The sequence below is a fragment of the Peromyscus californicus genome, unplaced genomic scaffold (assembly GCF_007827085.1).
Source record: "Peromyscus californicus insignis strain IS unplaced genomic scaffold, ASM782708v3 Scaffold_14__1_contigs__length_90479793_seg_2, whole genome shotgun sequence".
Classification (NCBI taxonomy): domain Eukaryota; kingdom Metazoa; phylum Chordata; class Mammalia; order Rodentia; family Cricetidae; genus Peromyscus; species Peromyscus californicus.
Window position 1 is genome coordinate 13040964 of NW_026294436.1, and position 24931 is coordinate 13065894.

The window sequence follows — 24931 nt, forward strand, 5'->3', positions numbered from 1 at the left end:
AAGGTTGCCCTCAGTGAATTAGAGGTCAGTCTGTGCTATGAGACCTTGTCTCAAAAGGGAGTGCAGGTTGAAGGCCCTACGGAAACTCCAGAGGTTGGAAGATAAGAAAACATCTACACTGATGTTATAGTTTGAATGTAATTGGCCCTCATAAGCTCATAGGGAGCGTTACTATTAGGAGGTGTGGCTTTGTTGGAGTAGGTGTGGCCTTGTTGGGGGAAGTGTGGGAGTGAACTTTGAGGTCTCCTTTGCTCAAGTTTTGCTCAGTGTGACACTCAGAGCACTCCCTGTTGCCTGAAGGGCAAGATGTAGGACTCAGCTTCTTCTGCAGCACCATGTCTGCCTGCATGTCTCATGACGATAATGGACTAAATCTCTGAAAACATACGCTACCGCAATTAAATATTTTCCTTTATAGGAGTTGCCATGGTCATGGTGTCTCTTCACAGCAACAGAAACCCTAACTAGGACAGCTGATTAGGAATGTGATCAGACAACTCTCAGTTTCTACAAGAAGCAAGGCTAGCTCAATGTGTATTTTGGATGGATGGCAGTGCCATGCACCTGCCGGAGCAGGCAAACAAGCCTTTTGGTCACCTGTCTGGCCATAGGAACTCCAGGTACCCCATACCAGTACCGATGCCTGCTTGGGGAGGAGATTGTTTCAGCTGTCCCTCTTACCACTCCTTAGAAAAATGGCATGAAGGCCAAGCTCATTGTTCAGACAGCACTTTCTTATTTCCTTTCATTCTTGAAGAATCCAGTTAGCATGTCCCCCTTGATGACATGCTAAACCTTACATTTTTATTTTTTAATTTTAATGTGCATTAGCTTTATTATTTTAATTGATATACATTTTCCTTTCCTGCTAGCCTGTGAGTGTTTCAAGGATAATGAAAATGTTTTGTAGACTTTTTAACTGCACTCCCTAGCAAAACTCAGATCTACAAATGCTCAGGAAGACACAGGATCAGGGCTGCAGACTAGGGTGTGGTAACACAGAGCAGGGGAGCTAGAGCGGTGAGAAAGGAGGTTATCTAAGCAGAAACTTTCCCTTGGGATGGGCTTAAAGAAATTTGTGTATGTGTATGTATATATGTTTTCATGTATGTACAGATGTATGTGCTTGTATGGACAGGTACATGCTTGTGTGTGTGTGTGTGTGTGTGTGTGTGTGTGTGTGTGTGTGTGTATGCAGGCTAGAGTTTAATGTGAGGTAATTATGACAATCAAATCAACCACAAGAATATTCCAAATCATGGAGCTTGTAGGACTGTCCACTGGGTCCCCAATGGGACCCTTAACTTCAGTCTTGGAGGGTCGATAGTATAGATATCAAAGAAATATGTCTTTTTCCCTGGTAATGTTGACTGGGTATTTTGTTCACCATTGAATGGAAAAAGTCTGCATGAGACAGGCCCGAGGCCAGAGGACCACAGGCCTGGAGATGGCTGCAGCATCCTTACAGGCTGTAATCCATGCCTGAGTGTGTTTTTTCCTCTAGAATTTCTGCTTGCATGATCTTTCTTCCCATTGCTCAAGGCTGGAACTAAGTGGAGCTGCTATGATTTCTGACTTAAAGGCTCTAAAAAGACTATCTCCAAGGAAGTAAGAATTGACAGCATTTGTGAAATTCCTGCAAGAATTTAGATCTCTGAAATAATTTCAGCAGACCATGGAGTGACCTCCCACCCCTGCTGTGTGTGAATGCATGTGTTTGTATGCATCTGCATCTGTGTGCTCGTGAGTGTACATGCATGTGTATAGGACATAGGACCACCTCAGCTGTTTTTCTTCAACTTTAGGTATTCTTTAGCATTGTCCGTCTTTGAAGCAGTGTCCCTCACTGGCCTGGATCTCACTAATTAGGCAAGCCTCAAGGGTTCTCTTGTCTCTATCCTCCCAGTGCCCAAATTACAAAATCATGCCACCACATCCCAATTTTCACTTGGGTCCTGGGCTCTAACTCAAGTCCTCAAGCTTGACAGGCAGGCGCTTTACAGACTGGGCATCTCCTCAGTCCAAGTTTCCTGCTGTTATGTCCCAAGGTGTGCTGTGCACTGGGTACCCTTCAACTGGACTGTGTGGCCTTCATCGATATGCTGTCTACAGCTGCTGATTTGGGAGAACCATTATCCTTTAACAAACATCACCGCCCCTTTGCGCAACTGTTAAAAAAAAAAAAAAAAAGAAAGAAAGAAAACCAATGTCATTGAACATTCCATCCCTGGGCCAGCGTGACGGCTCCAAGATTCGAATTTGATCCCTAGGACCCACGTGGTAAAAGGAGAGGACTGATTTCTACAAGTTGTTCTCTGCCTTCCACATGCAGGCTATGACACATGCATGTACAAACACACACACATATACACAACTGTAATAAAAATTTAAAGAGACAAAAATATTCGATTGAAATCCATGTGTATATGGATTTATACTCTAACAACGTTCATTACAACATAATGTTATAACCAGACTATGATAGTATAATACAACATTTTAGTGACATTAGAACAGCAAAAAGATGACAAGCTAAGTAGGTACCAGAAGGGAGTCACATAAATAAGGAGGGTACTTAAAATTGGTGAACTTTCTATGTAACCATTTCATCATGATTTTGAGAGATTTTGAACAGAGGAAAAGAATTTTGAGACGTTACATGTAAATACGACTCAGGACTTGAGATGTTACATGTAAATACCACACAGGACTACATTTTATGAATTTTCTGACTGATAAAACACAATGACAGCAGCAGAAGATGGTGGCACTGTGTCTAAGACAAGCCAGTTCTGGCTGGTTTACAGTCATCTCGCAATATCCAATGGAGTTGACGTACGAATATGAAATAGCCCTCAGAGGCTCCTATGACTGAACAGCTGATGCCCAGTTTGGAGCTCTGTTTGTAAAAATTATGAAAATTATGGACCATTTAAGAGACAAAGGCTTGCTGAAGGTAGTATGTCACTGGGTCAGGCATGGAGGTTTTAAAGCCTGGCCCCACTTCTCTGTTCTATCTGTCTGTCTGTCTGTCTGCTTCCTATGTGAGGATGAAATGTGATCTGTATGTGACCCATCAAGCCAGCCTCATGCTCTGCTGCCACACTTCCCTTACCATGATGGAGTATAAGGAACCCTCTGGAACTTATGCCAGAATTAACCAAAACTGTAAAATGGAAAAAAGAAAGCATCTTCAACAAATGGTGCTGGCATAACTGAATATCAACATGTAGAAGATTGCAAATAGATACATATCTGTCACCATGCACAAAACTCAAGTCCAAGTGGATCAAAGATCTCAACATAAATCCAGTTACTCTGAACCTGACAGGAGAGAAAGTAGGAAGTAGTCTTGAATGCATTGACACAGGAGATCACTTCCTAAAATATAACACCAGTAGCACAGACACTGAGAGCAACAATTAACCTTTGCTTTCTTAACTTGCGTTTTGCCAAGCTACTCTAGCAAGTCGATAGAAAAGTAACTAGTAAATGAGAAATGGTCCCAGAAATCCTGGGGATACCAAAATCCACAGATGCTGGAGTCTTATTTCAAATAACAAAAAGCACATACAGCCTACACACGTTCTCTCAAAAACTGTACTGTGTGTGTATATGGAATGTGTGTGTTTCTGTGGGTATGTACATATGTCCATATGTGCACATGTATGTAGAGGCTAGACATCAACATGTGGTATCTTCTTTGATTGTTCTCCACTTCATTTTTGAGACATAGTCTCGGACTGAACTGACTGGGCTAGACTGGCCAGGAAGCCCTGGGGATCTGCTGCCACATCCCCAGCACTGAGGCCAGACACTCAAGCTGCAATGCTTAGCTTATTACATTGGTTCTGGGGATCCGAACTTGGGTCCTCAAGCTTGCACAGTGACCACTTCATTTATTGAACTGTCTTCCTGGTCTCTCTCATATTTTCAGTCATTTCTAGACCACCTGTAACAAGCAGTTCAGTAGAAGCACCTTGTAAATTGTTGCTATACTGTATCACTTAAGGAAGAGTCTGAAGTAAAACACTGGGCGTGTTCAATAGGGCTGCAGAATTTTCAGTCCATCAGCCTCTAGTTATGTCTGACTCCATGTACATGGAGTGTGTGTGGCCACAGGAGGAAGACTGTAATCATCACTTATTTCCTCTCGTTCAAGTTTCTCCTAACGTACCTTCAACACTTTGGTAGTCAGAAGACAGCGAACGCCAAGCCATCCACTCACATACAATACGATTTCCCCCTAACTAGAAGTCTCTCTACCAAAAAGAAGCTTTTGTCTCTAAACCCACTTTAGCGTTGTTGCTAGGTGACTCACAGACGGATGCAAATTAATCAGGAGATAGATGGGTACCACATACCCTAAGAAGAGATGTGTGATGTCACCTGTCAGCGTCTTGTCACAGACCTTACAGATGAAAAGGAAACAATGGTGGGCTTTCACAGAGACGACCACTGGCGGCTGCTTGAGCACTTTTCAATTTATCCTTAGATTATTGCTTAGGAGACTGGGGAGTGAAAGTGGGGGAAAGAACAGGGTAACTACTTAGAGAAAACCAGAAATGGGCTTTTCCTTCTCATCAGCAAGAGGCTCAAACAAAGCTTAGGTACATACACGGCCATAACACATTCAAAAGCATGCTAGGGGCTTGAAGAGAAGGCTCAGTGAGTTAAGCACTTGCTGTGTAAGCGCCAAGATTCAAGTTCGAATCCCAAGAATCCCTGTAAAGAGACCCGATCATGGAAGTGTATCTGTCATCCGAGCATTCCTAGGGTGAAATAAGAAGCAGAAAATATCCCTGGTAGCTCGCAGGCCAGCTTGCTTGACAAACATGCCTGTCTCCAACAAAGCAATGGAGGGGAAGGCGAGGAGTGACAGAGTTCATTTTCTGACCTTCCCATGCACACTGCGGCACATGCCAGCATCCATACATTCTCATTCTCATTCTCATTCTCATTCTCTCTCTCTCTCTCTCTCTCTCTCTCTCTCTCTCTCTCTCTCTCACACACACACACACACGCACACACACACACACACACACACTTTCTCCCTCTCCTCCTCTCTCTTATAAGCACACACAATATTTTAAAAAGCAATTCATTTAATTGTTTATTACTTTATTTAAGTTACTTGAGAGAATGTTCCCTATTTAGCTAGCCCCAGGCTAGCCTCAAACACTTGGTCCTTCTGTCTGAGCCTTAGGAGTGCTGGGATTTTCAGATATGACCATGGTGCCTGGCTCACGGTGTTCTTGAACACAAGCAGTCCATAGAGTCTCAGACTTACTGGCTCTGTGCATGTGTGGAAGCAGCTCCTGAGTCCAGCTTTGAGGGCTCAGGGAAAGTTTACTGCATCCAGGGATGAAGGAAAGTAGGTGCAAAGGTGGACACCTCTCTAAGCTGTTTCATAGCTTGAACCATCACTCTAAAAGCCTTCCCAGTGTGTCTCGAGTAGTTCATGTGAGAGAGGCTTGGTCCCCAGTGTGGCAGACTTGAGGTGGGGAGATCTCCAAGAGAAACCCAGGCACTTTTAGATCATGGGGATAATGCAGGTCTTCAGGAAGTCTGGCTCCTCCCTGGTCCCTTGCTTCCTGTCTGGTCATTCTGTACTTGGCTGGTTCTTCTTCTCCCTTTCCATGTACTATGACCCAGCCATGAACACTCATTGGATACCAACCCCATGCTGATTGGACTTTAGCTTCCAGACCCCAGAGATTCATAAATGTCTTTACTTTAAAGAGTTATATAGCTCCAGGTATCTTGTTTTAGCAACAGAGAATGTTCTGAAGCAAAGCTGTTATTTATGGCTCTCAATCTTGGCTGTGCGTCTGAAACCCAGGCAGAGTTTTCTAAGGATACAGGTGTTTAGCTTCCGTCATAGGCTCAGAGCATTAAGATTTCCTGAGGTGTATTTTAGGCATTTGACTTTTAAAAGAAGCTGTCTTTCTGGCCTGGTTCCAGCCTTCTTGCCTGCTTGCATCTTTCCCATCTACATTTGTGTTTATGACTCTGTGTCATCGACTTTGACCTTTCCACTGTATCACCTCCCTCACTAGAATACCCCCATATTAAAAAGGTTGGCTCTGTGTCATATCCCCAATCTGACTTACCACACCCACTCTACTTCAGAGAAAAACTTCTCAAAGGAGCCACTAAGAGTCAGGGTGATGGCTTGGTTAGTAAACTGATTGTTATGCAAATACAAGGACCCAACTGAGGGCATGGAACTCCAGCGCAGCAGTGGCAGAGACAGGAGGATTCCCAGAGCTCACTGGCCAGCCAGCTTAGACAGATTGGAAACTTCCGGAAGCTGTGAGAAATCCTGCCTCAAAAGATGGTAGGTTGTACCTGAGGGCCAATACCTGAGGCTGACCAGAGTTCAGATGCCCCCCACACATATAAATGCCAGGCTGGTATGAAGGTTTGCCTAGAACCTCAGTGCTGTTGGTGTGCAGAAGGAGCAGCCATGACCCTTACTGCCAGGCAGTCTAGCTGAATTACTGAGATCCAAGTTCTGTGAGAGACCCTCTTTCAAAAAAATACAGTGGAAATCAACAGAGGAAGACACTAGATGTTAACCCCTGACCTCTATACACATATGCACACATGCCACACAAACAGACACTGTGCTGGTTCGTTGTAACTGTCAACCTGGACACAACCTAGGGTGGTTTGAAAGAAAATGGCCCCCACAGGGAGTGGCCCTAGTAGGAGGTGTGGCCTTGTTGGAAAGTGTGTCACTGTGGGGCAGGCTTTAAAGTCTCTTATGCTCAAGCTATGCCCAGTATGGACACAGACTCCTTCTGCTGCCTGTGGATCAAGATATAGAACTCTCAGCTCCTTCTCCAGCACCATGCCTGCCTGCACACTGCCATACTTCCTGCTATGATGAAAATGGACTAAACCTCTGAAATGGTAAACCAGCCCCAATTAAATGTTTTCCTTTATAAGAGTTGCTGTGGTCATGGTGTCTCTTCACAGCAATAGAGACCCTAACTAAGACACAAACTATAATTATCTAGGAAGAGAGTCTTAATGAGGAATTATGTAGAATAAGCTGGCCGATAGGCAGATCCATGAGGAATTGTCTTGACTACTAGCAAGAAAGGGTGAATATACTTTTTTTTTTCTCTTGACTGTGGATGCGATGTGACTAACTTCTAGAGTTCTTACTTTGTTACCCCCAAAATAAAGGACTATGACCTGGAACTGTAAGTCAAATAAGCCCTTTTCTCCCTATACTGCTTTTGCTCATGGTATTTTCTGACAACAACAGAAATGGATCTAGAGACCTAGAGGCAATACAAAGAACCATCCACACATGCTCTCCCATCTTTCCCTTCCAGGTCACTGTAATAAGACACCATGGTTATAAAGCTTGAGGGCTTGCTATCAAGAAGAGAGTTGACCGTGGGCTCTGTGCTTCTTCTCTTAAGATTGCCTTTCTTCTTTAGGTTCTCTGACACCTCACTCCATTTTCACTAGCTACCCTTGCCCAGGCTCATTTGCTGGCTCTCCCCAATCTCTGAAAGTTCCTTAATGGAGAGACTCCCCAGTGCTCTGTCCTTGGCCCTCCTCGCATTCACAGTCACATTTCTCAAGTGACTCAATATGGTACCACCCTGCAGAATGTCATCTATATGCCGATGACTCTCCTATCCACCCTTGCAGCCTTAACCTCAACCTTGGGTATCCATCAACCTTCTGAATGTTGTCTCTTGAATGCTGAACAAGTGTCTCAATGTGGACCATACAAGCTGATAGATAGAATATCATGTCCCATGAGTCACCTCTCTTTCAAGGCTGGCCTCTTTCTGTTATGACATCATTCTCAGAAGTTAAGGATAAATCAATCTAAAGTCATTCTTGATTTTCCAGTTACCCTTATATACTACATCCACTCCATTAGTAATCCTATAGGTTTTACTGTGATTGTGGACACTTGTGCTATTACATATGAATTTTACATACGTTCTGGAGATATGAACTCATTTCATGAGGTTTGTGTAGCAAGTGTTCTTACCCCATGAGCTATCTTCCCAACTTCTGGGTAGCTTTAGCACATATTCCATTCCCCCATTAATGCAAGTCCAGTTGGAATTTCCTAAGGAAACTAGAAAATAAGGTGGGCACGGAACAGTTCATCAGACACAGGCTTCCAATTCCATGGCTCCCTGTGCAATGTTGGTAAGAAATGATCAAGTAAGAAGAAATTTCACAGTAAAACCTACAGGAATTCCTGGCCATAGTCTAGGACATGGTTCTGGCTGTGTACCCATAAAGTTGCAAGATTTCTCCATCCTTACAGGAGCTTTCTCCATCCCTACAGAAGCTTTCTCCATCCCTACAGGTGCTTTCTCCATCCTCACAGGTGCTTTCTCCATCCTCACAGGTGCTTTCTCCATCCCTGCAGGTGCTTTCTCCATCCCTACAGGAGCTTTCTCCATCCTCACAGGTGCCTTCTCCATCCCTACAGTAGCTTTCTCCATCCTCACAGGTGCTTTCTCCATCCCTACAGGTGCTTTCTCCATCCCTACAGGTGCTTTCTCCATCCCTACAGGTGCTTTCTCCATCCTCACAGGTGCTTTCTCCATCCCTGCAGGAGCTTTCTCCATCCCTGCAGGTGCTTTCTCCATCCCTACAGGAGCTTTCTCCATCCTCACAGGTGCTTTCTCCATCCCTACAGGTGCTTTCTCCATCCTCACAGGAGCTTTCTCCATCCCTACAGGTGCTTTCTCCATCCCTACAAGTGCTTTCTCCATCCTCACAGGAGCTTTCTCCATCTTCACAGGAGCTTTCTCCATCCTCACAGGAGCTTTCTCCATCCTCACAGGTGCTTTCTCCATCCTCACAGGTGCTTCTTTCTACAGTGTTAGTCTTCCAGAGGCTTGCAGAGCTATGTCCTGTTTATTATTCATATTGTACTTTAGTAGCCTCATACAATGGGGTTTCTGGGAAGCTAAATGTCTCACTCCTATCTCACACTCTTTCCTGTGGTTTCATTCTTTTTTTCTCATTTGCAGCCACTTATCTGTCCATCAATTTATTTGCTTATTATTTAAGTATGTGCTTCCTATCTCTGTCCTCTGAGGAGGGAACAATAAGTACCGACCTTCCCTAGAGCTGAGAACAGCATTTGACCCATTGAGATTATTCAGTGCATAGATTAAGTCTGCGTTCCATAAATAACTGTGATGTACAGCTAGCTTTGACTATTTTAAACTACCCAATTTTAAACAGAATAACTTATTAACAAAAACCTATGCTTAGCACTTTAATTGTCAGACTTTCACAGAAAGGTATAATAGGGTGGAAAAGGCTGTTATCCACCTTTAACATATTTAATTGTCATACTTTTCTGCACAAAATAAATCATTCCTATGAGAGGCCACGTTCTTCTGACCTTGAGGCTACCGTGGAAACATCAGCACTTCTGGGGGCTCAGAACTCTTGAGTGTTCTCAGGTTGACTCTGCTCTTGGCTGGAGGCTGGAGATAAGATGCTGCAGGAGGTGAGAATAAGTCTGGGAAATGTCTCCCTTGACATGTAATCTTGTGTGAGGTTTGTCTGGAGTGGTGAGAAGGCCTGTTGGGGGCTGCAGCATGAGGAAATCACGCATAGCAAGAAAATGCTTCAGGAGCAAACCCAGAGGCTGAGCCAAATACTCCAAGACAAATCTAGAACCCAGATGAAGCCAAGGAAGTCCAGAGGGTAAGTTGAAAAGGATCCTGGAATCAGTGCCACAGAGTAGGATTGAGGAGGCAATCCACCCACAAGAGTGGTACCACAGCACGATATAGAAGTTTTGGTGAGTTTATCTCCAAGTAAAGAAAGCAGTCCTTTGGCCTGAGAGATGGCTCTATTGGTAAAGTGCTTGCTATGCCATGAAGACATGAGTTCAGTACCTGCTGGAAGGATTCTGTCCTTAATACGTCATCAGCCTGCAATGGCATCTCAGCCTAAAAAGCAGGCATGCCCTCCCACGGGCCCTCTCTTTCCGTATTCTCTCTGTCCTCCATGCAGGCACTCCCCCCACTCTCTCTCCTCTCTGTCTCTCTCTCCTTCCTCTAAAAAGGTAACCATGGCTCGTGATTCTTCTGCCACCGCAGCATCTAGCGCCAGCCACTAGCGCTGCATAGCTGTGGCATAGCCACAGCCAGCCACGAGCGCGGACCTCATAACTCCTTCACCTAGAATCTATATAAAAATATACCAACTGGGAGCCTCACATCTGGAATCCCAGTGCTGGGAAGGTGGAGACAGGAGTCCTTGCTGGTCAGCCAGATCAGCTGAATTGATGAGCTTTAGGTTCAGTGAGACGGTGTGTCTCAAAACCTAAGGTGGATCAAAAAAGGCATCCAACTTTGCCCCCCCCCCCCACACACACACACCAGTAGTAAAGGCAGGCAGGCAGTCCTTGAAATGGCAGCCTTGGAATCCCAAACTCTTAAGTCACAGACTCGCATCTGCTTACCCAAACACTAAGGGGCATGTGCATGTGGCTCTTGTTTGCCCTTGTAGCTCTGGGACACAGATACAAAACAATCAGTCTCTCTAGCGTGTGTCAGGAGCCAATGCAAAAATTCCACAACCCAGTGGGGTCAGAGGGTCTGGGAGGGTTGGAGTTTCCTCTCCAATGCAGTAGATTCTGAGTCTTCTTCACATCTCCTTGGGACTTGTGTGGAGACCCTGGTGTTATTCTTCACTTTTTAAAAACTGTGCGTATGTGTGTGCACGTGTGCTTGTGCGTGTGTGTGTGTGTGTGTGTGTGTGTGTGTGTGTGTGTGTGCGCGCACGTGCGCATGTGTGGTCATGTCTGTGCCATGGCACTCATGTGAGGTCAGAGGACAACCTGAAGAGATCTGTCTTTCCTTCTGTCATGTGGGTTCCCGGGATAGAACTCAGATCCTCACACTTGGTAGCAGACACCTATGTCCTCTGAGTCATCTCACTGGCCCAGGACAGTCTGCTTCCTATCACCTCTGCTTTCTATCACATTACAGCCAGGACATTAGAGTATACACATATGGTTGCTTGAAAAACACATTGGTAGAAAATATTCTTTGCTATTCTAAAGTTTTGCAGCACAATACCCAATATTGCCAATGCATCTACTAGATTCCTTCAGGAAGACTTCCCCGCAGGTTCTCCAAAAAGGATTTTGTTAAAATGCTACAGTCTACATGGGTATCTGTGTCCAGCTCTAGAAAAATGAGCTGTTTATTTAACCACAACATTTTTAACCTATGCAAATGAGTCAGTACACATAGTATATGAAATAAAATTTAAAATTCTGTAGTATATAAGTTTTATATAAAACCCAATTACATGGAAATTAATAACGTCATAGACCTGGATGTGATGCATACCAGCAATGCTAGCTTTCAGCAGGTGGAGGCAAGAGCATCACAGAAGCTCTAGAGAAATACAAAGCTGGACTACTTAACACCCCAGCTCAAACCCCCTCCCCTAAATTCATACCATTAACAAGATCATGGGGGGCAGTGAGATGGTTCAGCGGGTAAGAGTTCTGGCTGCCAAGACTGACAATCTAAATTCAGTTCCCAGAACCAACGCGGTGAACGGGGAGAACCCGTTCCCACAGGCTGTCCTCTGACCTAAACCCATGCGCTGCTCATGTGCGCCTGCACACATAAAATAAAGACATGTTTTAATAAAATCACAGAATCATCAAAAATAAGGGAGTGAGATCAAGGAGCAAGTAGTGAGCTAAACAAATATGAAAGAAAGAATTTAAAAATAAACGATTACTCTTCAACTACAGCAATTCAATTCAGGAAATAAAATATATTGTGAACTAAAACTATGGGGATTAATGGCACTTCAAGACATTAGTTATTGCATCCGAATAATATTGGAAGAAAGAGTTGTTGCCCAATATGTAATGATCTCTTGGAAGGGGAAAATATATAAATATGTATATACCCTGAAGTTTAAGAACATTTGATGCCAAAGACATTTTAAACACCTCTTAGCTTGATTAAATAAAATGTCCTTCACAATGTTCTCCCTGACAATGAGGTGAACTGAGAACAATTTCACTGTCATCATTAAGGAAGCACTAACAACTGAAGTACATGTAATATCAACTCATTCCTGTTCAATCTAGTTCATTATGGGGTTTCTTAACACTCTTGAATGGAATCCTCCCTTCCCCCAAGAATGTTTCCTAAGTGTACTTAAAATCCTGTCAAAGTATGAGAGCCCTTGGAGGCACAGATGTAATGCCCGCCCCCTCCTCCAGGGGATCCAGATGTTTCCCTAGTCAATGGCTCTTCTGCTTGGGCTCTCACACATGTGCCTAGCCATCTGTCTTCAGGACTGTCTGGGTGAAGTACCCAAGTCGTTTTAATCGTAGTTTTGTATTATTAGTTATCCTATTCAGATAAACAGTAAGCACGTGTCTAATGAATGGGCAACAACCTTGGAACAGATCAGTCATGTGATGGTTAGCTTTACGTGTCAACACGACACAACCTAGAATTCCCTGGGAAGAGTCTCAGTAAGGAATCATCTGGATTGAGTTGGCCTGTGGGCATGTATATGAGGATTGTCTTCATTACTAATGTTAACTGAGATGGGAAGACTCAGCCCACATTGGGCGACACCATTCCCTAGTCTGGGGTCTTGGACTGTATCCAAGTAAAGAGATACCTGAGCACAAGCAAGGAAGCAAGTGAGTAAGCATGCGTTCCTTTCTCTCTGCTCATGAAGGTGGATGTGATATGACTAGCTGATCAAAGTTCCTGTTCTGACTAACCCGCAATGCTGAACTGATTCTGGGGGCTGCAAGCTGAAATGAACCCCGTGAGTTGCTTTTTTTTCCAGGGCATTTTTTTTTGTCACATGGAACTGAAACACAGATGGGATCAAGTATAAGTGGATTGTAGAAATAATAAGCAGTTTAGTCTCCACTGCTTTTTTGGTAAGGTTGTGCACTATTATTGTCTTCCTTTTACAAGCGAGGAAAGAAAAAAAGAAAGAGATTAAGTGACTCTGAAGATTTTTAAATAATAAAATAGAGAGCAGGGATTCAAACAAAAATCCTGAGAATCTGGCTAAATGCCCATTGCAATAAGGAAATCAGAATCTAAAGGGCAGTGCTCTCTCTATATAAAGGATGCCAGAGATCAGAGGCAGGGCTGTGGACAGCAGGCAGAGAGCAAGCCATATGCTTCTCATCCTGGTTCGGGATACTATGAAAGTATTCCAGATTTTATGGGCCCTACAGTATGACTATGCATTTATCATTGTTCCTTTGTTTGTGTTTTGTTTTGTGGCAGATTCTCATGTACCCCAGGTCATCCTGGAATTTACTTTGTAATCAAAGATGATCCTGAATTCCTGATCCTCCTGCCTCAACTCTTGGGTGCTGAGATTTCAGGTCTATACCACCATGTCCAGTTGAATGCAATGCTGAGGAGGGAACTCAGAGCTTCCACCATGACAGGCAAGCATATTACCAACTGAGCTACATCCCTAGACTGTTTTTAGATGATGGGTGTTCTAAGTTCATTTCATGTTCTGAGACAAAATACCCTGAGAGAGAGCAAAATTTAGGAAAGAAAGGATTTACAACTTACAGTTCCAGATTATGTTCCATAAATGTGAGAGCATCACAGTGAAAGAGACATGGAGCATCTAGTTACATCCAGAGTCAAGAGCAGAGACAGAATATATGGATGCCCTGTACTCAGCATTCTCTCTCTCTCTCTCTCTCTCTCTCTCTCTCTCTCTCTCTCTCTCTCTCTCTATCTATCTATCTATCTATCTATCTATCTATCTATCTTGGGAATGGTGCCGCTCATAGTGGGCTGGGTCTTTCCAGATCAACTGAGGCAATCAGAACAATCTCCCACAGACATGCCCAATTCCAAACAAATGTGGACAACTTCTCATTTAGACTCTCTTTCCAAATGATTCTCTGGGATGGATCAAGTTAACACCGTCACTTAAGTCTCAAATATCTCAAATATCTCCACTTAATTCTCAAATACCTTAAACAAGAATGCATAAGCAAAATGTTCTCTGAAGGCAGGTAGGAAAACTGAAGAACAAACACTTAAAAGTGACATAAATGCCTCTACATTATAGAGCATCTGGTACCTTCAAACTGTGTGTTAGAGAGTTGGGGTGCATCCAGATCTCCTTCAAAGACCCCATAGCTTGGTGTTGATTCTCCCCCTGCATGTACCTTACATACTGATGTCTACATATGCCTGTTTTCTTAATAAAATGGGTTTACCAAAAATACTAGAAAAATTTGTATCTAAACACATACACAACTTTCACAACCATTTTATATGCTATTGGATCATTTGTTTACTCATTCACCCATGCTTCCATTTTATGAGGCATCGGAAATAGACAGTCAAGCGTTCCACAGCCCCTGCCTAAAGTGCTCGCAATTTCAGAGCCTAGGATTTGGAAGAGAGCTGCGGTGCTGTTTTCTCTTTTGAAGGCCATGTAGCTGGATTTCTGAGTCAAGGCCCTTCTAGTGCAGCGAATTTAACTGTGTCCATTGTTGAGGAAGGGATCCTAATGGATATAGTCACCTGTCCGAGAGAACTAAGAAAGGAACTTGGACTCACAATCGGTACCAGCAACCAGCAGGATTTCTCTCAGTGTGTGAACAGTTGGATGTCTTACCTCCAGAGCCTTCAGTCTCTTTAAGAGCAGCCTGGTGTTTTCTTTTCCCTCATCCACACTGCTGATCTCACTCCTTGAGTCTTCGTCTCCTGCTGCATGGAGATCACCCAGTGCTTCTTGGTGTTTTCTCTCTTCCTCCGGCACTCTCTCCTGCAGCCCAAAAGAAAATTCCCGTTTTCAGTAATCTACAGCTGGAACATAGCAAAAGTCTAAAGTGGAGAGGTCTGGATTTGACTCTAGGGCTTCAGGGCCCTTTCCAGGGTTGAGGTAGAGAAGATTTTGTAAAACAAGATGAATGGTGCTGATGTTAGTGAGCACAGAAGCTTTGTATTTTGTGTGTGGGCATATGTGCACGTGCAAGGGTCCACATGTGTGTACACATGCACATGTGTGTGTATGCAAGAAGGAGGCCAGAGATCACTCATGGGGAGAGTCCTTAAACGTCACCACTTTGTTTTAAAGAGAAGACTCTTATCAGTATAGAACTCAGCAAGTAAGCAAGGCTAGCCAACAGCAAGCTCTGCCCCAGGGATCTGTCTGTCTCCACCTCCCCAGAGCTGGGATTATAAACACACCACCATCCTGCACATTTTACATGAGTTCTGTGGGCTGAACTCAGGTTACCATGCTTGCATGTTAAGTACTTTATTAATTGTAGCCCTGATTCAGAAGTTTTCTGTTTTGTTGTTTTTTTTCCCCCCTTGACTCTAATAAGGTAAAGCCACTGGGCCACCATATCTGAAAATGCATGCTGCCCACCCAGTTGGAGAAGCTACAGAGCCAGTCAAGCTTCAGACACAATTGTGTGGTTAATCAATTTGTATCATTACAATACAATGTAGCTATGCTTTAAACTGGGAAAAATATACCCATTTTGATGTCTTCACTTGTGAAAGGCAAAGAGGATCATGGAACTCAGTGGACATACAACTAATTAATTGATTCAAGGAAAAATAAACATCATAAATACTGAAATGATTATTTCAGAATTTTTATTCCATTTTTATGTGTGTAATATACATGTATATATACATTCTTCATATGTGTGTGGGCAGAAACGTATGTGTGGTATGCATATATATGGAGGACCAAGGTGGATGATGGGAACATTCTGTATCACTCCTCTACCTTATTCACTGAATCAGTGTCTCTCAGGCAGAACCATAAGTTATCCATCTAACTCCTCCCTAAAACCAGATTGATCTGGGGGGGCTCCTGTCTCTGCCTTTCAAGGCTGCAATTACAGGCAGACCTGCATGGCTATGTTGCATTTATATAGGTTCTTGGGATATGAACTTGAGTCTTTATGTCTGCAGAGCAAGTGCATGCACTGCTGAGCTGTCTCTCCAGCCAGGTGGAACTCTATGCTCAAACCAAATAGTTACTCCAGCCACGAATAACCTCATTTCCAAGGACTCTTGTGTTCCTCCTCTAACACTTCAGGTTTTGTTGTACAGCCTTGAGGCAGACATAAAATGTTGTTGTCTTGTCTTGCTGCCTCCCTGTTGGAAGCTCCACACTCAACCTTGTCTCTGACAGATTTTTGGAAGCTGAGAAGTGTTAATTTGAGACTCTCGCTTAGCTCTTGTTTTCGAGGGAAAAAATAAACATCAAGAGACTATCATACAATGGGCGACAGAGATGGCTGAGTGGGTAAAAGTGCTTGCTGCCCAAGTGTGAGGACCCGAGTTCTGATCCCCATAAACCATGTTAAAGGCAGATACAATCTTATGTGTTTATATCCCCAGCATTCCTACAGTGAGACAGGGGGCAGAGACAGGAGAATCCAGGGAAGCATGCAGGCCACCTAACCTGGCATACACGGAAGTAAACAAGAGATTCTATCCCAAACAAGGTGAAAGGTGCAATCCAACATCCCAAAGTGTCCTTACCCCCGCTCAGGCGCATCTGTACAAGGACATGTATGACACACAATTATACGAAAGGATAAAAAAGAGAATACCATATGAACCATACTCCATGTGCTGTGTCCTGACCAGGGCCCTTGCATCGCACACCAGGCAACGTCGTCCTGTAACACTCTCTAATTCCCAACACACACTGCAGTGAACTTGGCTCTGATACAGCGGATGGCCAACCACCTGACCTAAAGTGGATTACCCATTCTGACAGACCTCTTTATATTTGGTACTAAATTAAGATCATCCGTAAATGTAAAAGCAAAACACAATAACCCCCGCCTTTAAGGGACTCATTTTATCTATTTAGAAGGAAACAGCATTGGGGAGGCACAGGCTCTCAAACTACATTCACCCATGTGCTCTGAAGGATCCATTATACTTTAACATAACTTTGAAAACGCACTATGAAGTATGTAAAGAGTGTATCTTATAGTACATGTGCATGCAAGGTATATACGTCTATATGCATAACATCCAAGAATATAAAACACTTATTTAGTAGGGTGACTCATGTTCATTTGTTGTGTGGAGATTTCTGAATATGATTTTAGGTGTGATCTCTGCATTTAATGAATACACAGTGGATTATGAAGGTGATGGTGCTTGGCTAGGGAGATGGCTCAGTCCATAAAATGTTTGCCCTGCAAACACAAGTACCTAAGTTCCATTCCTAGACTCACACAGAAAAAGTATGGTGGCACCTGGGATCCCAGTACTGGGGAAGCATTGGCAGGCCAAATAATAAGTGGTTGTTTCTATAGTTATAAATAAAACAAAATAAAAACTCAGTTCCTCACATCCGAGGAATGAGATATGAGATTGTCCTCAACAAAGATGAATACACATGCATCAATATGCACACACACACACACACACACACACACCAATGATGGTTAGATGGTTAGATACAGTGTGCAGATGTGTCCACTTCCACAGCAGATGTGAATTCTGCTCAGATAGGCACTAGGGCAGTTTAAGTTACATACAGAGAAGGAACAAAGCCAGGGGTCTAAGCCCTTTCACAGCTGTGACTCTCTAATGCTTCACTACTGGCCAGACTTCCAAATTCACGGTAAGGTACAGAAATGGGTTCACTTTGTCAACAACTCAACTCTGAAGATAAAAAGATCCCTGTGCTTCTCTTTTAAGATTGGGCATCATGGGCCAGGGAGATGGCTCAGAAGGTAAAGGATCTTGCCACCAAGCCTGGCCACCTGAGTTCAATCTCCAGGACCCACATGGTTGAAGGAGAGAACCAACTCTCATAAATTGTCCTCTGACATCTTTATGTGTCCTGTAGAACACACACATGCACGCATGCAGTCATGCACACGCATGCTCATCCTGTTAGGACTTTACAGTTAATTAAAACAAAGGAAAAACCTTGGTATGGGAAGTAAAACACCAAGCAACCTTAGAATATGTGACAGGCATATTCCAGTTCTACCTTAGCAGCTCAGTAAATGATCTTGGTCTACTTATGTTCAGTAAGTCTTGTTTCTTTTTTTGTTCCCCCAAATAAAATTGTCATCAGGCACATATGCACAGGTAGCAATTCTCATCCTCCACAGTAGCTGTATTCCACAACGTTCTTGTGAACACTCAATTATCATGTGCTGAATTTCACGACAACAGTTCCACCAGCCAATTAATATCTCACCTGGATTCCTGCACGATTTTATAAAATATATCCTCTTGGCTGTTTACTATTGAAGCAGTCCCCAGGAATATATCTTATGCCCAAATATAATATCACTGATTCCCTTATTAGGGCACATTCCAGCTTCCTTTACATTTATGAATGCCACCCTGCACATCAGCACTGTGCTTCGAGGGATATCTTAAATAGCCAACTTACTAACCAAAAAAAAAAAAAAAAAAATCTAAAATTAAAAAACATGATGTCACAGGAGCGGGAGGCTGGCTGGTCACATTGTATCCACTTAGGAAGCAAAGTGAACAGCAAGAGAGACTGGGCTACAACCTTAAAGTCCATCCCTAGTGCCCTACTTCTGCTAGGAAGGCTCCACCTCCTGAAAGTCCCATAACCCTCACAAACAGCGCCACTATCCGGGAGCAAGTGTTTAAACACATGAGCAGATGGCAGGGAGGTGTATTTCACATTCAAACCACAACAAAAGTGACTCTTGGAAAGAGTCCAAACGCTGTTCATTGCTGCACACAGAGGTTTCTTAACACTATAAACCATTTGCTGATCCAGGTGCTCGAGACAGGAAAAACAGAATGGAGTTCTTACAATTAATACAATTACAGTTAATGTTGGGAAATATAACAAACGGCAAGCCACATGCTTAGGTAATATAACTGTTGTTAGTGGCAAATGCTATGAAAAATGAAATACAACCAACCACTGTGGTGGACAGGGGTAGAGTTAGGGACGGTCTGGGATCAGATCTGGTGACATCAGAATGGAACTACCTGAGAAGCTGACAGCAGTGTTGAGGATGGTGGGGCTCTAGAGTCGGGAAAGACAGTCCAAGCAGAAGGAAAATGGAAGCAAACGCTGAGAGGAGGGGACACTTGGTGGGCCAGAGAGAGAGGGTCTCCGTGCTGCAGCCAAGAAGATGCAAGAGGAAGATGAGCAATAAAACAAGCCAGGGCCTGGGGTGCAGCTTAGTAAGGGAAGTGCTTACCGTGTGAGCATGAAGACTGTGTTTGATTGGCTTCCAGAACCCACGTCAAAAACCACAGAGGTCAGGACTGACAGTATGGCTAAGAGCTACACAAGATCAAGCCAGAGAAATCCCACCACCACAGACAGGGGGTGAAGTCATGGAATCCCGCCCCAAGCTCAAGAGTTATTGATAACTGATAGCTGCTAGGAGAGAAGGAGTCAGTTTCTTCAGGGATGTGTTTCCTGAGAGGCTGCCCATGATCCAGCAGCTAGCCCTACCCCCACGCCCATACTGTTGTCACTAAGTACACTCAGTGGGTCTCTAAAAATAAAGACAATTATGTGAAGTTGGGAGAGAAAAGTGGTGGGAAGAATATGGGACAGATTGGAGGGGAATGAGATTTCAACCAACATTAAAATCCTCTATAGAATTCTCAAACAATAAAAATAAATAAAACCACCACCACTACAACAACAACAACAAAAAAACCTCCCCAGTATTTAATAGTTAAACCTGAAAAACAAAGGCTAGTCATGGTAGTGAACACGTGTAATCCCAACCCTGGGCACATAGAAACTGGCTAGCCAGTCTGGACTACTTGGTAAATTCCAGGCCACTCAGAGATCCTTTCTCAAAAACATACAAAAAGGAAACAAACAAGGTGGGGGAAACTTGAGGGATGACAGGCAAGGTTGTTTTCTGGCTTCCACCACAAATGTATATGTGTGTCTATGCACTTATACATACATGTGCACCCGCACACACACATACAAACACACACATACACACACATACACACACACACACACACACACACACACACACACACACACACACACACATACACACACTCAGATCATAAAGAGATCTGGATGAACCAAGGAGAATCTTGTAAGTTATGGAGATGGATTCAGCTTGCTTCTACTTGGAAAAAAGAGGAAGTGGAGGCCAGGATGGGGAGGCACCATACTAATTGCTGCAATGGGAAATACTGTGGAGAAGGGGCAGTGGTTAGAATAGTTAGCAGATAGACCAGTTGCAGCCACTGTATAGGAATGACCAGCAGTTAGGGATACTGGAAGGTGTGAGCTCAGAGATTACCAAAAGCATCTCCTATGGTAGATCAGACTATCGTCAGTGGTCCATCAGACCTGGATCCAATATCAAGCTTCACACCGATCTCAAAATTATCTCATCATCGTGGAACTGATAATGCTGTAGTATTTATGAACCAAACACAGAGCCTTGCTGGACCAATCATTCAAGCATTTTGCATCTCAGTTTCCCTCATATATAAAGTTCCAGGTGAACTACATGTCCCTTCCAAAGTTAAATTTTAATTCCCCAGAATTCAACAACTCAAGACTGTTTATCAATATACTAACAGTAACGACGAAGACAAGAGAAAGAAGAGCCGGCCTCTTTCTCCTCTACCCTTCCCAGTGAGGAGGTGGTTAGGGAACCTGAGTGTGCCAATGGTGTCCACATTGCCTGTGGACCAGCAAAAGCAATAGGAGAGAAGGAAATCAAAATCAACCAGGACAGGAAGGAGAGAGAATGCTCTGGCTAGAGGGTGTTGCAGGGGTGAGCGGATGTCTCCTCCAGGACTGAGAATGTGGATTCCTGGAAGAACTAGAGGGGACAGTGTGTGCCAGAGATGGCTACAGCAACGTTGGAAACAGAAGAGACCCTGCGATTCCACAGGGCAGAGAAGAGGGTGGTAAGGTGACATCCCTGAGAAACATCTCTTCATCACTCAGCTTCCCATTAGCATTGTTAATCATCAGCATGTAGTTGGGTCATTAGAAAACAAAGACTCAAAGCTGGTCTTGAATCCCAGAACTTAGAGGTGGAGACAGGAGGACTGTGATGGCTAACATTGGCTGTAAACCTGACTACATCTAAAATCAACGAAAACCTGAGCAGCTGGGCACATCTATGAAGAATCTTGGTTGGATCATTTGAGGTGAGAAGACCCACCCTAAATCTGGTTCACACTGTTGCCAACCTATATAAAAGGACATAGAAAAAGGAAGCTTTTGCTTTTTGCCTGATTGCCCTCATGCTCACTGGAAAGTTCATCTATCCTGCCACGGAGGCATTCCTTTGCTGGTATAAGCTGAGTAACCCAGCTTCATGGATTGATAAACTATGGAATTCTTGGCCTTCTTGCCAGGACACAGCCATTATTGGAATAGTTAGACCATAGCCTGTAAGCTACTCTAATAAATCTCCTTTTAACATATAAACATGTATATATGCATATGTTACACACATTAAAAACTATTTTCTAGCTGGGCAGTGGTGGCACACACCTTTAATCCCAGCACTCAGGTGGCAGAGCCAGGCACATCTCTGTGAGTTCAAGGCCAGCCTGGTCTACAGAGCGAGATCCAGAGCAGGACCAAAACTATACAGAGAAACCCTGCCTTAAAAAACCAAATATATGTGTGTGTGTGTGTGTGTGTGTGTGTGTGTGTGTGTGTGTGTGTGTGTGTGTGTATTTCTATCTGTTCCTCTAGAATGCCAACTAATACAAAGACCAGGGCTTCAAAGCTAGCCTTAGCTGCACAGTGAGCTTGAAGCCAACCTGGGCTATGTGAAACTGTGTCTAAACCAAAAGAAGGGAGAACAATACTGAGATGGCCTCACTGACCCATAGACACAACTCTACTAGGGTCAGGCTACTTTCCCCACACCCTCCCACAATTATGTGCCAGTGAGAATGTTGGAGAACAATGAAATATTAAGAGTACACATTGTGGGAACCTTCTAGAAGAGGCCAAGCAAAGAGAAGATGAGTGGAGGCAGACGTGCAGGGAAACATGGATTCGCACGCCTCTGCAGCCCACAGCTGTTCATTTGAGGCTGGATAGCTTCTAAATTTATCTTAAACTCATTAAAGCATGCCAACGTTTAAAAAAAAATCAAGGATCTTCATTTTATCTAAGTGTAACTAACACAAAATCAGACATAACAGCAGAAATTTTAGTCTCTTCACCAATTAAAGATCTAGGGGAGGAGAGGAAAGGGGTAAGAGAGAGAAACCGAGTGACAGACAGACAAACAGAACAACAGACAGAGATGAAGAAATAGAAGCAGGAAGATAGAGAATGGAGATAAAGAAAGACAGGAAGATAGAGATACAGACAGAGACAGCTAGAGAGACAGAGACCAAGAGGGACAGTGAGATAGATAGGGTGAGAGAGAGATACACAGAGAGACACAGAGGGACAGAGACAGAGATGGAGACAGACTGGAAGACAGACACAAAGAGAAACCCAGGGAAACTGTGGCTGAGAACTCAGGCTGGAAGTCAGGACCCTGGAGCCCCAGACAAAGCATTATCGTCTCACTAGCTCCCAAGGCACAAGCCAGAGAAGCAAGCCAGGGCCACTTGGAGAATAACAGACTGTGAGGAGGAAAAAGCTGGTTCCAGAGGTGACCTGTTTTCATTGCAATAGACTTTAATCAGCAGGGAACTCCACAGAAGTGAAGCTGCTGCACAATGCCTGCTCCCCACATATTTCATATATGGCTGGAACCATGATCTTGTTTGCGTCAACAAATATGAGCCAGTCCCCTTGAAGGTAAAGATTTAGGGGCTCAGTTAGCTCTGAAGGGTTTAAATCAAATTCTGCCTTGTCGGTACATAAAGCTTCCCTCAGAGCCGTTTGTTTCTCTAAGTGGTAAGCGAGGCAATGATTCACCAGTGAGGGAGGCTCGTCTTTTCTTCTGAACAGTCTGCATCATCAGGCCTATGTAAAACAGTATCAATCAACACACAACTCCGGGCCGCCTCAGCTTAACTCAGACGGATCATAGTCCTGGGAGCTCATTTAGTTCAGAGAGCAGGCAGCCCAGCTCTACACCAGCTACACCAGACAGATGATGCTTTGTCTAGAAAGTAGAAGGCTTAAAAATGTGGAGGAGAGGCTGGGTGTGACTCAGGTGGAAAAGTACCCATTCAGCATACATGAAGCCCTGGGTTCCATCTCCAGCACGTGAAACATCAGGTGTGGTGGTGCCTGTCTGTAATCCAAACACTCGGGAGGAGGTCCAAGTCATCCCCAGCCACACAGGTAGCACAAGGTCAAACACAAGCTACACGAGACCCTGACTCAAAACAATTTTAATGTACGTCTGGAGGAAAATGATCACGCCATCCTTTGTTAAAATGTTCAAATGCGATTTATTGATTTTCAAGTGATTAGCTACCTTCAGTCAGGTACACAGTAGGACTCCAACGTTTTGTGAGGTCATCTGACTTCATGGTTAAATTAACTCATCTATCTATCTGGTCAATATTTGATGAGCAGGAATGAATCAGGCACTGGAAAGAATGCCAGGGACATGGAGATGTAAAACACACACGGCCCTGCTCTTGTGGAGCATGCCACAGAATACAATGGCTGATTATCAAAATGTCACAGGAATTTCAGAAACATAGTGGGCAGATGTTTCCAGGTGCTTCAGAAGAAAGGAGAATGTGGAGGGCTGGAAAGATGGCTGAGTGGGTAGAGTGCCTGCTAGGCCAGCATGAGGACCCCCACTTGATGCCTGGATCCCACAAAGGAAGTTGGGCACAGCAGTGCACACCTGTAATACCGGAAGGAGGCGGTGCTTCAGTCGGGACTCAGCTGGTGGAAGTGCATGTGTGCAAGCATGAGGACCTGAGTCTGGACCCCAGGAACCACATAAAAAGTGGGGCACGGTGGTGCACTCCTGTCATCCCAGCACTGGACAGGACAGCAGAGGTAGGAGGATCCCTGGGCCTCAACAGCCAGGAAGTCCAGCCAATCAGTGAGCTCCAGGTGCAATGAGGGACTTAGCATCTTCAAAAATGAAGTAGTGAGCAATTGTGGATGACTCCTCCCCTCTGATCTCCAAGCACACATGTGTGCATGAACACTCATACTGAAGTGCATCCTATACACACCACACACACACACACACACACACACACACACACACACACACACACACACACACACACACACTATAATCATATAGGGATATACCTGAATGAAAAGGACAGGACTTTTGCTGAACTCAGATCTGGACAAACAGGGAAACTCACTGGAAAAGAAGAGGGTGGCCCAGGGGTGGGAAGTGGGTATCCAACTGGGAGACCCTCAAAGGAACTTGGTAGAGTTGGGGACAGAGATGAAGCTGAAGGGCCAAGTGGGAACAGGCCAAATGTGACAGAATTCCTCCACAGTCTGATAAAATGGAAAGCGACTGAGCAGGAAGTTGGTGGCTATCAGAGTTCTTTCTTTCTTTCTTTCTTTCTTTCTTTCTTTCTTTCTTTCTTTCTTTCTTTCTTTCTTTCTTTCTTTCTTTCTTTCTTTCTCTTCTTCCTTCCTTCCTTCCTTCCTTCCTTCTCTCTCTCTCTCTCTCTCTCTCTCTCTCTCTCTCTCTCTCTGCTTCCTTCCTTCCTTCTTTCTGTGTGTTTGTATACACATGGGTGTGTATGCATCAGTGTGTCTCTACATATACATACATGTGTGCACATATGTCTGACATGTCTGGTTGTCTGTGTGCAGCTCTATGAGGGCACACATGTGGGTGTGTGTCTCTCTGTGTGTGCAGGTGTCTGCATCTGTGCTCATGTTTCTCTGTGTGTGGATATGTGTTTGTTTCTGTGTTGGCATGTGCGTGTGGTGATGGTGGTAAAGATGACATGGACAGATGGGTACC

General features: G+C 44.0%; 1 protein-coding gene across 8 annotated transcripts in view; it reads right to left on the reverse strand.

Annotated features, from left to right (window-relative positions):
• Nckap5 (NCK associated protein 5) overlaps positions 1-24931 on the reverse strand; it is a 926583-nt gene that overhangs the window by 308499 nt on the left and 593153 nt on the right. For all 8 annotated transcript variants that reach the window (XM_052736785.1, XM_052736787.1, XM_052736784.1 and 5 more), the window contains one exon: positions 14674-14823. In XM_052736785.1, the coding sequence (XP_052592745.1) occupies positions 14674-14823 (150 nt within the window). The remainder of the gene's footprint in view (positions 1-14673; positions 14824-24931) is intronic.